Genomic DNA, 17,651 nt, shown 5'->3' on the forward strand with positions numbered 1-17,651 from the left:
CAAATGTCCAGAACTCAAAGTGAGGTTGCTGCAGCACATTTTCGTCGCTCCACCATGAACAAAAGTCAGCAGGGCGCCTTGCTAGTTAATAACGAACTAAAAGGCAAAACAAATGAAGTAGAGGATCAACCAAATAGGGATCCCTCTGCAACATGTGAGCGCACCATGTGGCAACACAAAGTTCTTTTTATTTAGGCATATGCATCAGTCTGTAACATATTACACTTTTGTAAATCAAATATTAGTGATTTTACTACTATCGATATAAATATGTTTTTGTTCGTCTTTGGTTTACTGGTATTTAAACTTACCAAATACTTACTACTGACATTGCACTGCTTGGATTACTCCTTCTCCACCTGGTCTCGGTGCAGATGTTAGCAGATGTTAACTCTCCATCTGTGTGATGGTCACAGCCACCTCCAAACCCTGTGTATCATGACATAATATCAAACAAATGTAAATGGCATTCTGGGATCGTTCATGTTTTTTTAATCACACGTTTGGTTGTGTCTATAGTGCATAGTGTCTCAGTAAGTCTTGTTTGTCCTATTTTTGCACTGTGTGTTCTTTTGTGTCATTGGTGACTTTGTTTATCTAGGAGGTCTATATTAAAAGTTAAAACACTGGGAACAAAAATTAACACAAACAGCAATAATAATAATAAAAAACAACAACAAATTAGCTAAAGTAATCAGTAGTTTTATGGGTTAACATAAAGGTAACATAATTTAGAAAATGTCCATATTCCTTTCAAAGACTAAATCTCTTATATACAGTATATATCTGATATAATTTATATGTTTGGAGATATAATTTTTAGGTTTTGCATTATTTGTGCTACAATTCAGTATAGTGGTAATAAAGAGATTACAAAGTATGATTTTAGTAACATCTAAATGTAAGTTAACAACATGCTTCCAGTGTGCTAGGACATATATCTAAATACATTACAAAATACAGATTTATTGTTTTTTTAATATATTACAAAAAGCATTACCATATTCCATTATTTACATACATAACAGTAATTATAAATGGTATATTTGAAAAATAGGGATGTGGGCATTGCACAGTTATATATTATATTTGTACAGAAAGAAAAATCAATATAGTGGCATGTATTGCAAAATACAGTATATGTGGAGACCTTCCATGTATGCAAAATATATTACATTTTTTATTATTGAGCAAAAAAAAGTATGTATCTTAGTTCGTTAAATGGTAGAGGTTGTCATTTGCTGACATTGCAATAACTATTAATACATTGATAACTACATTTTATACAAAAACAAGACTCATTTGTGATAACTCCCACCCAGTGTACTATTGCATGTCTCCAACATGTGAACATCTACTGCAGAAATGGGAGGTGTCCACACCAACGAACAATTTGTTGGTCAATTTTAAAAACGTATCTGTGTCTTAAACATTATTGGCCCTGTCGATTAAAATTCAGCACTTCGGAAAAAACACGTTTTTCTTGACTTTTATATCCTAGCCACTGTGAAATGAGAGTTATTATGTTCAGTCACCCCCCTCCCGCTGCGGTTGAATGTGGTACGATCCATAATGTGAAGCGGCACCTTCCCCCTCACGTCAGTTTATGGTAAGTCCGTGTCCATTCCTGCTAAACCGAAGGCGTCTGTCCGCTTTATAATCCGCCGTGTGAACCGGGATGCTGGGGGGATCCATGAAGCCGTGGGCACCTGGGCATGGTTCTGTCACTACTTGTAAATGAATGTTGTTTATACGTCGTCTATAACTCCCATTAGCAGTAAACACGCAGCACTTTCCGCATGAGAGAGGCTCGCTCCTCTGTTAAATTTTAGCCGTTTAAAAAACAACAACAAAAAAAACCCAACAAAATTCTTTGGCGGTTGAGAAGCAGCAGCAGCCACAGGGAGCAGAACTAACAAGCCGCGGCCGCTTGACAGGTGCCGTCCCCCGGCTCTGCGTGGAGAGATGCCGCCCGTACAGAGAACGATGTCTGATCTTCGTACCCGGGCGGAGGGTATGTAAAGACAATTTTACTTCGTTGTATGTGTTAGAGAAATGTTTGAAAACCCCGTCCATTTCCTTGTTACTGCTAGAAGGCAGGCCGGTAGCTCTCTGGAAGTAACATTACAGTAACTTGCTAGCTAAAGCTGTGAATAACGGTGCCCCAACAGGGGTCAAGGAAACCCCGGGGGCCTTGACAGTCCAGAGGAGTCTCCAGAAAAACAACTCGTTTAATTTTAATTTAACTTATTTCAATAAAAGTTAGATCAAAGAGAAAGTCTGCTGTCATCTCCATATCTGCAGGTAAAACATAGGGGTTTCCCAGACAAATGCTTTATCAAATGGGTGTCTGTAGTCTGCATGAAGGTTCTTAAAGTGAAACTGGTGTAGGGTGTACCTGACCCAGCAAACCGAGCACCCATCCAGACTGGGACACCCCCCAGCTATGTCCTGCTCACCACAACAGGTACATGTCAGAAAGCTGGAGAAGTGACCAGGGGTATTGCAAGTTGATGCTTGGTGACAGTAGCCACAAGTCTTACAGCGCAATAACAAGTGTCCAGCAAATGGCAGTACTACAGTAGCGTGGGTCTAATAATGCAGCCATTGTAATTCGGCTGGGACCCCTCACTCCTTCACTGCACCAGTAACTTTCCACTGCATCTCAGTTGTGTTTGCCAGGTAAAGAGGATGCGGATACATACACATTAAGTGATTTGAATGCTCATAAGGCTCCAAAGGCTGCTTATTAGGTTGGGTGTTAATGTTTGTTTATCCAGGAGAGGATGACACATGCAGGCTGATTGCTGGCTGCAGATACACAGTCCTGTGGCTGATTATTTATGGTTCTTACTGCAGTTTGCTTTTCTCTTGTTGTGGTTTGATTTGGGATGGATTAGGTTTGATTAATAACTGTATGTTAAGGCTAACATCTCAGTCTGAGTTATTGCTGTTGAGTATATATTTTTGGCAGCTAAAGCAGCAGTCTGGCATCTTAAAGTAAATTAGAATAAACTTCTTTTCATTTGTTTATTATATACTTCTAGATAAGTTGTTCCATAACTCAAAATGTGGGGGATAAAGGCACGTTAACATGCATACCTAAAAAGTGCTTCTCATTAAGGCTGTTAATGAAATGTGTGCCATCTGATTTAGTTCTAGTTATGCAGTAACTTCACTCCATTAGACAGTCTAATTGTTGAGTATTGTGTTCACACAGGAAGTATTCCTGAACTGGGTCCTTCGTCCAAGTAGCTAGGACTGTGGGAAATGCATTTTTAAAAGAGACATGAGAATTTAAAAATTCAGTATTTGTGAACATGAAGGACTGTGTGAAAGCTGCTGCAACTAAAGCTAAGGCCAACCCGTGATACTTTCTGAATGTTGGATTCGATCACCTCTCACACCGTGCCAGGTTGAAGACCAATGCTGCTGCTCTGACATCAATAATTTCAGCCTCATGGCTCCATATCTAGTTAACTATTTTGCTCAATCATGCGTCTGTTCTGCAACATTTCTTTTGTCTGCTTTTATGAGAGCCTAAGCACATTCCCCACCCTTCAGTTTAATTTTTTTTTAATCACCACAGTGCATCAGGCAGGCTTCCATCTAGAAAGGGCAGCCCTCTGCCAGGCTTACCACCTAATCCATCAGCGGCCTGTCCGTCAGCTCTCTGTGCTGCACACTCCCCAATCTTGCCCACCACGTGCCGCTCCACTCCTCCACTCTTCGTCGCTGAGCTGCGGAAACATCCGACATCACTGCCAGCCTGTGCCTGCATGTGTTGCCAAAATAACCTTATCTAGGACACTTGGGGTACAGGTTACATATGTAGCTATCAGCATGTTTAATGTGCGATGACAGACAGGCACCTTTTGATGTTGATCTCCCCTACAAATGTCCATGATAGGCGGGAAAGCGCTTAATTCCTGCTTCCATCGTCTAGATGGGAAAGCTGATCGACAGAGGCCACGCAAGTTAAGGCTAGACAGATTGCTAGAAGCATCCAGTTTGCTGTCTTAGCTTGCATGCTTATCTGTAGACAGACCAAATCCTCTCTCACACTTGACATTAAAGGTGGAGATAGGTGGTCTGTCCTGTGACGATGAATCCATCAAAAGACCAAATGCTTGTTTTTTCATGTCAGCGGATTCACATGATCTTCAGGATCTGATTGCCCACATACCAGTTTTGAAAGACACAAAGTAGTCTGCTTCTTCTTTAAGCATTATATCTTTACCTTTCTATCGTTCAAGATTTTTTACATGTGTAAGTGAAGCAGGATGTTCCCCCTTAGCATTTCAATAACACCAGCTAAGCCTCAGTCTGTCTGAATAGTGGTAGCAGCATGGGGAGGGAGACTGGAGGGGGATAGACTGCTCCCTTCAGAAGGGATCGAGAGCTGCCCATGTGCCTGGCGGATCACTGGCTGATAATAATGTGGCATAAAAGCCCAACACGCCACTAAATCCCCTGTCTGGGGCCGCTGGTTTCATATGAAGTCCCCTTTGTGCCAGCATGGGACATTTCCTCTATTTTCCACTGAATGTGCTGCCTCCATCACTAACCTGCGGCCAGTCTAATATGTGTTTCTTCAGATACTCAATTTCCCTCACCTCAATGATTCTCCTTTGTCTGCAAAGCAAAGTGGATGTGGCAGGTCATTGTGAGGAGGGGGAGATGTGAAAATTCTCTTGTGCATGCGTCCACACAGAGATGGATGCAGAGACAAAGAAGCTATTCAAGTGTTTGCTCATGCATGTCGTTATATTGATCTGAGACAAGGAAGACGTATGAGCTGATGAGTGAGAACTTTGCAGACAGTGTCATGAGGATTACCTCTTGACATTGTCCTCTCTAGGGCTGCAACTAGTAATCATCTTAATTTTCAATTAATTTGTTGATTATTTTTTCAAATAAACGAATAATCGTGGGGCACCATGGTGGCCTTGGGGTTAAGGTACGGACCATAAACGCAACGTTTCTGGTTTGCGTTCAGCCAGGGACCTTTGCTACATGCCATTCCCCATCTCTTTCTATCCTCATTTAATTTCTCTACTGTCGGCTATCCAATAAAGGCATAAAATGCCCATAATAATAATAATAATAATAATAATAATAATAAAATAGTTTAGTTTATACAATCTGAAAAAAGTGAAATATGCCCATTGCATGTAATAAGACATCTGAAAGCCAAAGGTGGCATCTTCCGACGTCCTATTTTGCCCGACCAACAGTCCAAAACCTAAAGATATTCAATTTACAGTAATATAAAACACAGAAAAGCAGCAAATCTTTACATTTGAGAAGCTGGAACCAGACAATAATTGCCTCTTTGTTTGATTAAACAGGTGTTTAATCTGTTTAAGATTAAGTATTATCAAAATTGTTGCCGAATAATTTTCTGTTGCTCAACTAATCGATTAATCAACTTATTGTTTCTGCTCTTACAAAATGTCTTGGTGTACTTGTCGACAGATATATTATCTACCTAGCTTCTGCATAGAGCCTAAAAATAGTCTGTAATAATAATATTATTAATATTTTGGTGTTGTTTCTTTTGCAATCAGTAATATCATGATTTTAGCTCCATTAAATACAGTGATAATCTTTCTTCTTATTACATCTTAAAAACATTACTTATGTGAATATGATGGCCTTTATTCAGCTAGAAAAGTTAAATAAGCTAAAAAAATTATATCAGTATAGTGCTGTCAAGAATGTCGGCACGCAGGAAACAGGGAAAGGACCCAAACGCAGACAGCACAGGCAGACAGATGCAGTCAATGATTTAATATGGCTTTCTGGAAGGTACACAGGTTGGCAGGCAGGCCGGTAGGTAGACAGGCAGTAACAGGCAAAACAGGCAGGCAGATAATAGTCCAAACAAGAGGAAACAAAACGGCAGAAACCAACATAACACTTGACACAAAGGGCAGGACAACGAGATACAGGTGAACTTAGTTAGGGTGGGGCAAACAATCCAAACAAAGCAAAGACAGGAAGTAAAACTACCAGACACATGAGGCAAGAATAATATTTCAAAATAAAACAGGAAATAAACAAACACAGACCCTCAAACCATGACAATTGCTGCTTTTTACAACCAGGAGAACAATACAATATTGCCATAACCAAAATCTCATGCAATCTATTCACATTATACAGTACTGATATAATATCAATGTATCTTTCAGGTCCTTTATATTAATATCTTGGCAAATATATTTTAAGCTTGTGAAAAGAAACTTGAGACTAATTGTGCGGCCCTAAACTCAAATACTGTAATATCTTAATGTCCTGAATGGTTCAAGTGTCCTTGAACTATCCATTTTCTGGAACTGATTCGATCCTCCATAATGTTGCTCAGATTGAACCTTATTTACGAGCCACTGAAAAGCTGTGTTGCAAATATATGTTCGTAGGGAGATAAATTTTCCATACTTGTCAACCTCATAAGATGTACAGTAAATTTGTTCTCACCTCCTGTTCCCAAATGTAAAATAATTCATGAAAGCAGCATTAGACATTAAGAAAGAAGCCCTAAACTGTATAAGCAGAAGTTGTGTTTCCGGCCTGGTTGTGTGTGTCTATGTGATGTACACATGCAGCACCAGCAGAAAAATGCAGCCTGCATGTGCCAGGAGATAGTCAGTGTGATCCTGTCGCAGCGGGATGACAAGGTCAGATGTAGAGGTGTCGGCAGGCACTCCACAGGGAAACAACACCATCAATGGTTGGGAAGATGAAACTCTTGCTGCCCTTGGCCCCCAGGATCTGGAGCATTTTATGACCCGGTTTACATCTCAACTTTATGTCCAACTAGGCCACAGTGCTGCTTCCACGGATAGATGGTTGGTTCTTCAAAAAACACACATTGGACCTTTCACAACAGTATTTACTGTGTTATAATGTGTTTACAGTGCACTCTTATTGAGATTACTAACTTTAGCAAATACTTAGTTCTGGTTCTAAATAGGTGGACGTTAGAGATCTGGGACATCTAATCGTATAATTTACATCCTAAAGGACTAGTCGACACCGCAGGTACAATATAAAGTTGTAGCTTAATCTACATTTCTGTGCTGTGTTACTTCTTCTTAACATCCTACTGATCACCTATTCAGTAATCCTATAATGTTTGACATATATGGGTCATATTCTTTAGATGGTTGTGCTAACCAAACAGTAATGCTTTCATCACTTTCATGAATGTCTGTGCTCCTGCAATAAAAGCAGTAGTGTAATTGATCCTGCTATTAATAGATAGTCTAAATAAATGAATGCTGTTGAAGACTGAGACCTGAATCAATAATAGACAAGGATGTCATCCATATTGTTATTTCCTTTTATAAAGCTAAAAGGGTGTATGTGTGTGTTGTGCACATGTGTTATTTACTCTGTACATGCGTTACTAGCATGTCACATCAGGTCAATGAGCATCAGTGAAACACTAGGATGGATTAATTGTCATTGCTCAGCCATTTGGATATTATAGCTATTTTTAGAGAACATATGATAGAAATTAGTATGGTTATCCTTATCAAGTTTTTTGTCCCCATTTTTAGATCTGAGTCCTGAACTTTAATATTGCGTATTTGTCTTTATTAGTAAGTATCCCAATACTGAGTTTTGTTGGATATTTAGATTTTCCTACCAAATACAGCTGCACATTGCGCACTCATGCAAAAGTAGACCTACATTAAAATGAATGAAGCTGATTGAAATTAAATATGTTTGACAGCAGAATACAGTAGATCTCCCCTTTGTCACAGCTAGTGGCAGAAAGGCTTGGACAGGATTTGGTCAGCCTCTTTTCATCCACATTTTTAAAGAAAAATACTGAACCACTCCTGCAGTTAAGGTATGTTCAAGCTTAGGCAACTAAAGTTATTTGGTTAAGGCTAGATAGCCATCGTGGTTTAAGTGTTGTTGCTGTTGTAAGGAGACATGAGGTGAACTCCTGGTCTCCAGTGAGAAAGTTAAATGCTTGATATGTACATCCCTCCCCCTTGTTCTCCACATCCTTACTTTTCCCTTCACAATAGGAATGCCACCTGATTTTCACAGTTAACTTAAACATTTTTGTTTAGAAAATTCTTTGAACAAGTTCTGAAAATTAACAACATTTGGTCTTATAGTCTTGGTTACAATACATTTGTACCCTGCAAATACAGGAAGAGGAATTTTCATTGTCAATTAATCTGGTGAATCTTTTTTTCAATTAATCTTTTTTGTCCATTATATGACAGAAAATGGTGAAAAATGTCCCTTACAAGTTTCCAGGTGATGTCACAAATTGCTTGTTTTGTCCATGAGACAGTCCAAAACCCAGAGGTATAAAATTTACAATCATACAAAGCAGAGAGAAGCGGCAAATCCTCACATTTGAGAGGCTGGAAACAGCAAGTGTTTGGCATTTTTAGCCATGCTAACCGCATGACTCCAGGGACGGCAATGTTTAGTGACTGCCAGACTCTTTGTGGTCCTCAAAGGATGAATCCCTCTATCTTTGGTGATACCGCAATGTTTCATCTAGGGCCACCAGCAGGATGATATTTCTGGCTTTTAGTGAAATATCTCAACAACTGTTGGATGGATTGCTATTAAATTTGGTACAGACAGTCATGTTTCCCTCAGGATGATTTCTAATAACTTTGGCAATCCATTAACTTTTCATTTAGTGCCATCAGCAGGTAAAAATGTCCATGTCCAGTACTTTGGTTTATGACCAATACCTACAAAACTAATGAAATTCCCATCAGCCTCATTTGTGTTTTGTGTTTAATGCTAGTTAGCAAATGTTAGCATGCTAACAAGCTAAGCTAAGATGGTGAACATGGTAAACATTATACCTGCTTACCATCAGCATGCTGATGCATAGGTTACAATTAGCTCAAGTACAGCCTCACAGAGCTGCTCGCATGGCTGTAGACTCTTGTCTTGTTGCTTGATGAGTAGCCTAACCGTAATGATTAAATGATTAACACATTTGTTGTTAATTCATTTTCTGTCTTTTGACTAATCGATTAAATGACACGATTTTCTTTCCAGCACTACTAAGGTTGTGTCCCTAACATGCCGTGGAGAAACCTCAAGCAAAATTCAAAAAGTTGGTGACACCTTGTGTTGTTTTGGCTGTAACAAGAGACCCTGGTGTATTATTTTATACATGTGTCTTTGATGAAGACAAGGAACAGTAGTTTGAGGTTAGGCACAACAATGACACAATACTATGACCGAATGTCTGGCATTCACAAGGTCTGTTTCCTGTTTCCAGACCTTTGAATTGCACACCGTATGCCCTTCCCTTTTAGCCTTCATGTCGCACACAGTGGAAAGGTTTCTGGCCCTGCAGATCCCTAGCTAAGCTAAGCCAGGCCAGCTCTGTGATGTCACAGCAAGCCCCAGCTGCCTGTGTTGTCCCTGGACTGTCCGTCCCACTGTAGCCTGCCTGAGCCTATGTGTATCCAGACGGATCCGACCAGGGAGGGGGATTAATTCTGCAGCTGCCTTGTTGCTGTGAGTGCTGGTTACAGCATTGTGATCTGATAAGCGACTTATGGATGTTACTGTTGTTTAGATTGAGGCAGTATCTATATCCCCTTCCAGCCCCCCCCCCCATTCACAAATGGTTGGAGATAGGGGGTGCCTTTCATCTCTGCGACTGTGATTCCCATGAATAGACTGTGGCTTCTACGTCTACTGAAATATTTATATGGCGTAAAAGTATCAGGTCTTTCTTTGATAGTGATGAGCAGATATAAATGGCACATTAGGCTTGGTGGGTTGTGAGATTGAGAAATCCCAAAGCCCAGGGATTTGGAACTAAGGTGAACAATGTGCAGACTGACAATGCTGAACTCCATATTACACCTCACCTTTCTGTCTTACTTTTTTTAGGTACTAGGTCACTTGTCTTTCCTTTGCATTTTCTGTTTTCAGCAAAGTATTTGATGCAGTTTTTCTTCACAAAGCCTCTTGACTGTAGCTACACTGCCGTTCATTTGTTTGTGTTAGATCAATGTCAGTAGCCCCAAGCTCAAGCCCCCACCCACCACGGTATTATTGTATGAATCGTGTGGGAGTGTAGTTGTGGCCAGGTCATGTGCCTCCTCATCTGCACCTTACTGACCAGTCAACAACTCTCTCAGGATCATATGTGCTTTTTCTGTATCTCAACAGTCAGATTGGACTCTGCCTGGACCTATTTCTGGAAGAACAAAAAGCCTTTTTACATTAACTGAAGGGTCTTTCTGAAAAATCCTAAGGCTTAATAATGGAGCCAACTGAATCATCACTGTGTAATCATAGACATAGTTGGTGCTGACCAAAAGAAGGATGGATTGGATGTGTTTAATCTTGGTAATGTTAACCATCATGGCAGCAATAATTTTCCGCCCCCACCTCTTCTGCCTGACCTGAGCTAAGACGTTCCCACCCAGGATATCATAAATCTGCAGAGGACAGTTTTGTTTTTAATCTGTTTTTATCTATGAACATTATATCATGAGTCTTGAGGGACAGTAAGTTACTGCTTCAAATTCCAGACTAACTGCAATTCCTCTCAAATTAAAGTGTGTTAAGTATGAAAGTTTGTGTTTAAGGTGAACTACATTCTAACCATGACTTTCAGCATTTATTAAGAGACTAGCCATAAGCTAGCCATGTGTAGACATACAGAAATTTGCACTGATGATAGAAAAATAACAAGTGTTCTAGACTGACTGACATACTTTAAGTATAGGTATCACAGAAGGGATTTCCCATGCCCGATGGTTTCAGAGTGTTTCTGTAACCTACAATACTCAGCGAGGGATAAAAAGACAAACTGGGGAAGACCAGCATGCCTTGGCCAATGCCAAGGCATGCTGGGCCCAGATTTTCCCATTGGGCACCCTCTCCGAAATACGTGCTCCCTTGTGACTATTGTTCCACTCGTCTGTCTGTTGGCTGACACAAGCAATAATCCTGACATCTGGCCTGCATCCAAACTCATTACGACACTTGATGGCATTGATCCTTCCTCTAGAGGCTTCCCCTCCAGAGCTGTGTGCTTCTCTCTACTCCTACTGAGTTTTATTTGGCTCCTTGTTACTCTTTTCTAACTTCTTTTACCATGCCTTTTACATAGTTTTTATACAGCCAGCTAGTATCGCTAATATGGTGGCTCCTTTAATAGATGAAAAGTGTTGTTATGAAGCTTAATATAACACAGCTTAAGAATTATATTCACAGTAAGTATCTGCCCAGTTTCCCATTCTTGCTCTCTATATTGATGTCAGGGTAATTGAGCCATGATACGCACGCAGTTAATGAAATTAGTTCTGAGAAAATGCACAGTGTCCACCAGGGAATATTAAGAGCAGTTCCCACTGAGACATCTGTGGTAGTGGCTGAGCACATTATCCACACAGTGTGTAGAAACTAAGGAAATGAGTGGGATGTGGGGGGAGGTAGGGCTAATTAATGCTTGTAGAGAGAAAGCTGGGGAAAGGCTATTTTGATGATTATCCTCCTCTCACCCCCAGCCTCTTGGACTGTAGTGTTGGCCTGTCAGGGTTGTGCCACTTTTAAATTTGGTGAAGGCCACAGTTAAAGTTAAGGTGCACATGAATATCAAGCTGGTTTCCATTGTTACTTTTGCTTTAAACCTAAACGCAGCTGTAACAGTTGACTGTTGACTATTGAGTTGTTGCAGTAAAATAATAGAAGTCTGCTTTTACTCATCCTATTCAACTGAAATTGTTGGATTGATGGACCAGAGCACTAGACCAGTGTTTCTCTGGCAACTCCTCAAGCCCAGCAGACAACTTTCTGGCTCTAGCTCTACTTTTGTTCTTCTAATCCAATTAAAGTGTCCAATATGTATGTAGCCTTTAATTGGATCAGGTGTGCGAGAATAGTAGCTGTAGCAAAAACCTGGAGATCAGGTAGCTCTTGAAGACTTGAGAGGCACAACTCTTTACTAACTGGTCATACGATTTGTAGCCAGAATAGCATAACAATACACAATCAGATTGAAAACAGAAGAGACCACATTGGCATATACTGCAACAAATTGTTGAGAGGTTTAAGTCTACCACTCACTGCAAATTTACCCCAATGACATTGTTTAGTGGAGGTGGTACAGTTCACTATATTTCTGCTACAGAAATTAAACAAAAAAAAATCTAATTTCTTTTAATTTATTTTGAAAACAAACACCAACCATAAGACAACAGTGGCTCATAGAATATCAACTTTGCCGTGTAAAAATTAAGGCATTACATTTTATATTCATATGGTCAGGACGTAATCTAAAAAGAAACTGAAGAATATGCCACTGAAATTAAGTGGTTATTATGTGCCAAGATGTAGACTGTAATTAGACTATTAGACCAAAAAGACTGTATGTGGTTTATAGGGTATACTCAACAGAAACAAGAGACAAAAACAAGTCCAGTTTTGGACAAATATGTGCACTGATACACCCTTGGTCTATTCCTATTTCCCAACTGCTGCCTTGTAAAATGTAGAAAAAGATAAAGAGTACATTATTGTTAATAGTACTATAGTATTAGCACCTTTGTTTGGAACCTGCAAGCATACTATACATATGTTAAAATGCAGAATATTTGCATGTTTACGACATCATTCAACAGTTTTTGTTGTCCACAGCTTTTACTTAAACTTTGTACACAACCCCTTGTGTCAAAGCTGCTAAATGGAGAGAGCAAAAGGACTAAGTTAAGCAGTAGCAGTACCAGCTGCAACTGGTGCATTGCAGCACCTGGCCTACCCCAGCACACAGGCTCCTACTGCGAAGGCTCATTCAGAACACAGAGTCACAACATCAATCACAGCTGCTCAGCCAGCTCATCTGGCCGGCTGTTTCACACAGGCCTTTTGCTGCAGTCACCAGCTATGTCAGCCCCCTGTTTTCATTTGTCATTGCAGACACTAATTCCTTGATCACCCAAGCTTCTTAAAGATTTAGTTTATTGACTTACTTTGTTTGCCGGCTTTGTCCCAAGCTGAGATCTCTCTTTGGCATATAATTCATTACTATTGACATGTAATTGAACAAGAGGTTTGAGTATCACTTAAACACTGGCCATATATTAGTGCTGCAAAAAGAATATCCCTCAAAACTGAAATTCTGATTTTATCTTATGATTTTTGGAGAAATCATTTTTTGGGGCATTATATGCCTTCATTAAACAGTGTACAGTAGAGAGATGACAGGAAACAGGAGAGAGAGATGGGTACTGACATGAACGGGACATAAATCTGTGATGCTGCGATTCATGGCAGGCGCCTTGACCCCCTGGCTACCAGGGCACCCCAAGGAAAATCATTTAGAATAAAATTATTGCTGGGAATATTTTCTGTTTCTGTGACATTCATATTGTATTTAGTGGTGACATTACAGGTGTTCGTATAAACTCATGATGTTACTATCTGATTCTGAAACTATGGCACAGTATTGCTTGCAGAATGTCTGCTGTATTTAAATTGCCTCATACAGTCCAGACTCAGTGAGGTAGCATGCCTTTGAGTCAATGTCCTTTCCCTCACCTTTACTCAGTGCTATTACTCATTCCCAACCACCTGTCTTCCCAGTGTTACCAGGTGAGCTCTTGGCTGCAAATTCTGTTTTTAATTTTGAGTGGAAGAGTCTAGGCCTACTGACATGCAAAGAGGAGAGAAGTTAACTCCTCTCAAGGAGGGAACTCCTTCCACCAAGGTGATGTAGGATCACTGGATCAACTCTTCAGGAATATTATGTAACGCTGTGGTGACACTTGCAATTACAGTGCTTTTTAGATTCATGAGGTAATGTTTTTGTAAATACTCACCTGGCCTGAAAGTACCTTTTATACTTCTCCAGGGCCAAATTTTAGATCCCATTAAGATACCACTATTCACAAATTCTATTTCATTCTGTGCCCAGTTATGCGTGGAAGATTAAACCCCTGTTGAAATGTGTTTGCGCGGCTCTGAAAAGCATTTTTTAAATTGATTATAGTGAATTCTGTGCAAATATTTCCTTTTCATACATCTCACTTATTATATCTTACATATACTCCAAATTCAAAGACCAACCTCTCTTGCTTCCTAGACAACCCTTTTTTACACTCAACACAAAAAACAGAACTGTCATTGCACTGACACTATAAGGAATCACTAGTTGACTACATCATATTGTGGACACTATGCATCTAGCCTATATTGGTCCTTTACAGTACATGTGATAATCACAGGCATCATGGTAAGAAGTTTCCCTACTTAAGCAGTAGACACCACTCTTTAATTTCCTGTTGCTGCTTGGATCCACACACCCTTTTGCCACCATGCTTACCCAATAAACCACCTATGCTGATCTGACATCTTGCATAACAGGGCTGGGATAGCCAACCCATGTTTTCCCCGGTGACCAAATGACTACAGAGGGCCAGTTATTTTTAGCCCAAGAGCACATGCTAAGGAGAGAAACTATCAGGAGATGATGGTGGGAAGAAGGAAGGTTTGGCAGTCACTCCTCAGTAATCCTCTGTGTGAGGCCAACAGGATCATTAACAAGACTTAAATAACAAGAGCTGTAATTTAAGATTCAGGGTTTGTGTAACATGAGTGAGAAAGTGCTAAGAGTAAGGTGAGAATAAGAGAGGGGAAAAAAGAGCAGAGAAAGTTACAAGTGTATCTTTGAAGACTGTGTCAGCCTTCTTTATTTCCTCTTGACTTGACATGGCATGAAAGAAATACTGTAGGCAGACAGGGGCAGGTTGCAACTAGGGCATATCCGGAAGGGACTCTGGTTACAGTACCTCATGACACTGCGTTTTGTTGTTGATGTTTCCAGCAGACAGCTTCCCTCACTTGTGTCCCCCTCCCTCCATGCTTCAGAATGGCCCTTCTTTCCATTTTTAAACTCCAGGGTTTATCTGCACTTGTGGAAGCTATGCTACGCCTGACCTTATCTCATAACTCCTGACACCACTACTACTGCATGCTAAGGAAGGCCATCCCACTGGATCACATGCGTGCAACTTGAGAGTCTGGGGAAACTGTTGACTTAAGAGTTTTACAGTAGTGCTCTCTTGGCAGTGCTGAGAGTACTAATCTAGACATATCAATTAAAACATGAGGATAGGGAAATGTGAGCCTCTGGAACCTTGATTCTTATCATTTCTCATCTAACCAACAAGATGATCCCTGTCAAATCTGCTTATGGAGGTGTGTCAGATATGTCAGCTTCAAATGGTGGTTTGGTAGAACATTTGTTTTCCAGCCTGTCTACCTCCACAGCTGTTAAGGAGAAGTCAGTCTCAAACTTGAACTGCAGTAACTACAAAATTCCAGGAGTGAACCTGGCTTTTAGTTTGGGCTGCAACTAATGATTATTTTCTTACGCCGGGATTCCACTGGACACAGCTCTATAACGTCGCATCTGCGAGACAGTTTTGTTACATCCTCCAAGTGGCTTGATACCCCTCCGAGCGTTTCAGAAGCAAAGCTGTTTGCCTGGCCGATGTTGTCGATTTGATCCTTTTCTCTTGACTTTTGTGCTTCTACCATGGGTAAATGGTTTAAATGGTTTCTATTTTTGTCTGTTTTAGTTGTGTTTTTGTTGACATACGACCAGGAGTCTGCACAGGGTATTTTATTTTGAAAATTGACCGGATTCACTATGCTGTTTCGGTGTCTGACTTCCTGCCCGGTTCATCCGGTCTGTGCAGCTTTATGTGGCTTCCGTCAAAAATAGACTCGGACCGTGCAGCAGAGCAGAAAACCACTTCTGGGATGCGCTGCGGCGCATCTGGTGGGATCACAAGCATTGACTAGAATGGCTGCGATCAGCTCCGGCGGCTGCATCACACCCAGAACGAGACGTAGCCGTGCCTGGTGGGATTCAGGCTTTAATTGCTTAATCTCTTCAAAATAGTTGACGATTTCTGTTGATCGACTAATTAGTTAATTGACTAATCGTTTCAGCTCTACTTTCAATATTGTTACTGCCAAACCTGGCAAAATTACATCCTGAACGGTAAGTCCAAAGACTGAACCTATTACCTAAAAATATTACCAGGGCCTTAATTTCTTAGTTGGCACCCATGTTTTAAGCATAATGTTTGAAAAAGTTTTCAAAATGAGAAATGTGAATGTAGCTGAATGGCATTTTTTTAAATGAACAATTATCTACCACTATACTGTCATAGTAGATTGTGCCATATATGTGTTCAGATTTTTGAGAGATCATCAAAAGAGGACAGCCCTACCAGGGCATGAGGAGGAAATCATGATTTTGTAAATGTGTAGAGTTGAACTTACACCCTGTACATCCACTCCAGTCCTCATACATCTTTACGAGTCACTCTCTGTTAAATAGAGAGATTTTTTTGGCATGTTTCCTATTTGCCATCCCACACTGCAGTAAGCAGCTTCAAGCTAGAGAGGCTTGAGATTCCCACACCATCCCTAGACATCCTTTTTCATGATGCAGCACCTGTCTCCAGCATGGAAAGCATGCATGTTAACTGGAGATGTTAGATCTTGCCTACAGAGCCAAAGTAAATCAAAAAAATAATAACATTTGGGTGTGTTTTTTTTAAAAAAAAAAAGGAAAAAATGTGTTACATGTGTAAGCATTTCTGCAACCCATGTACAGTCCTCACTTGATGTGTTGATTTAGCCAAAATACAGTACCTTCATCCCACTTTGTTGAACTTGGTGGGAGCAGAGCAGTGCTACCTCTTCCAAGGAAAGGGTTTTTACATTTTTTTCAGCAGTGAATGGCAGCTTCTGCCAATTAAACATTTAATTTTTTCATTTAATGGTCAAAATAAGGCATAATATTTGAGTGAGGAATGAATGAGTTCTGTAAGCTGGTCTTTTATGCATGGGTATCAGTTTTTAGGCTAAGCTCATACTTTACTTCCACATTGTGTTAATATGATACTGCAGTGAAATGAAATAAATATTAAAAAATACATTTGGATCAAAGCCTTGCCATGTACAGTACCTCTGTATTGTAGTTATCTGTCACCACACTGCTGATCCACACAGATAGGTCCTATCTACTATTGCCAGCAGGATGTCACTCTTGACAGGAAATGCCAAGCTCCAATCACAACGCATTTCCAGCAACAAGTTTTGAGAGGCAGTTCCTGAAATGTGAGCTTTTTAAGTAATCAGACTATGGACATTTACTGAATGCTTTGGGCACTTTTAACAAAGGCATTGACTTTTCCCAGGGTTTTGTTGTGATGGTAACACGTTTGTATTCATACACATTGAAGTTGAGGAAGATGCTAGTCTCCTAAACAGAACTAGTCTCCTAAAACAGACAAAATGTCTATCTACAGATAACTTGAGGAATATCAGAATTTCCTCCATAGATATATGTTACTTTGAATGAGTCAGGCTGTTTACACAAAGCAGTTGATTCCCTGTGTTATTATGTAACAGGGTTTTTCTCCAAGTTGGCATTTTACTGTGGAGGTGGTAATAAGAGATGTATTGTCATGTCATTTGGCAAGCCCACTGTTATATTTTCCAAAGCACCTTCTCACTCCATTAAGATAATAATTTGAGCATTACACTGCCATCAGATTATTGCTCCTGATCTGAGGCAAGTGTATCATATAGTGTCTCCTCAGTGTAGGCTG

General features: G+C 40.2%; 1 protein-coding gene across 9 annotated transcripts in view; it reads left to right on the forward strand.

Annotated features, from left to right (window-relative positions):
* Positions 1-1,615: 1,615 nt before the first annotated feature.
* Positions 1,616-17,651, forward strand: part of atp8a1 (ATPase phospholipid transporting 8A1) — a 108,157-nt gene continuing 92,121 nt past the window's right edge. For all 9 annotated transcript variants that reach the window (XM_044206235.1, XM_044206237.1, XM_044206242.1 and 6 more), the window contains exon 1: positions 1,616-2,014. In XM_044206235.1, the coding sequence (XP_044062170.1) occupies positions 1,966-2,014 (49 nt within the window). In that variant the 5' untranslated portion in view covers positions 1,616-1,965. The remainder of the gene's footprint in view (positions 2,015-17,651) is intronic.

Source organism: Siniperca chuatsi, linkage group LG8 (genome assembly GCF_020085105.1).
Source record: "Siniperca chuatsi isolate FFG_IHB_CAS linkage group LG8, ASM2008510v1, whole genome shotgun sequence".
In the NCBI taxonomy this organism is placed as follows: domain Eukaryota; kingdom Metazoa; phylum Chordata; class Actinopteri; order Centrarchiformes; family Sinipercidae; genus Siniperca; species Siniperca chuatsi.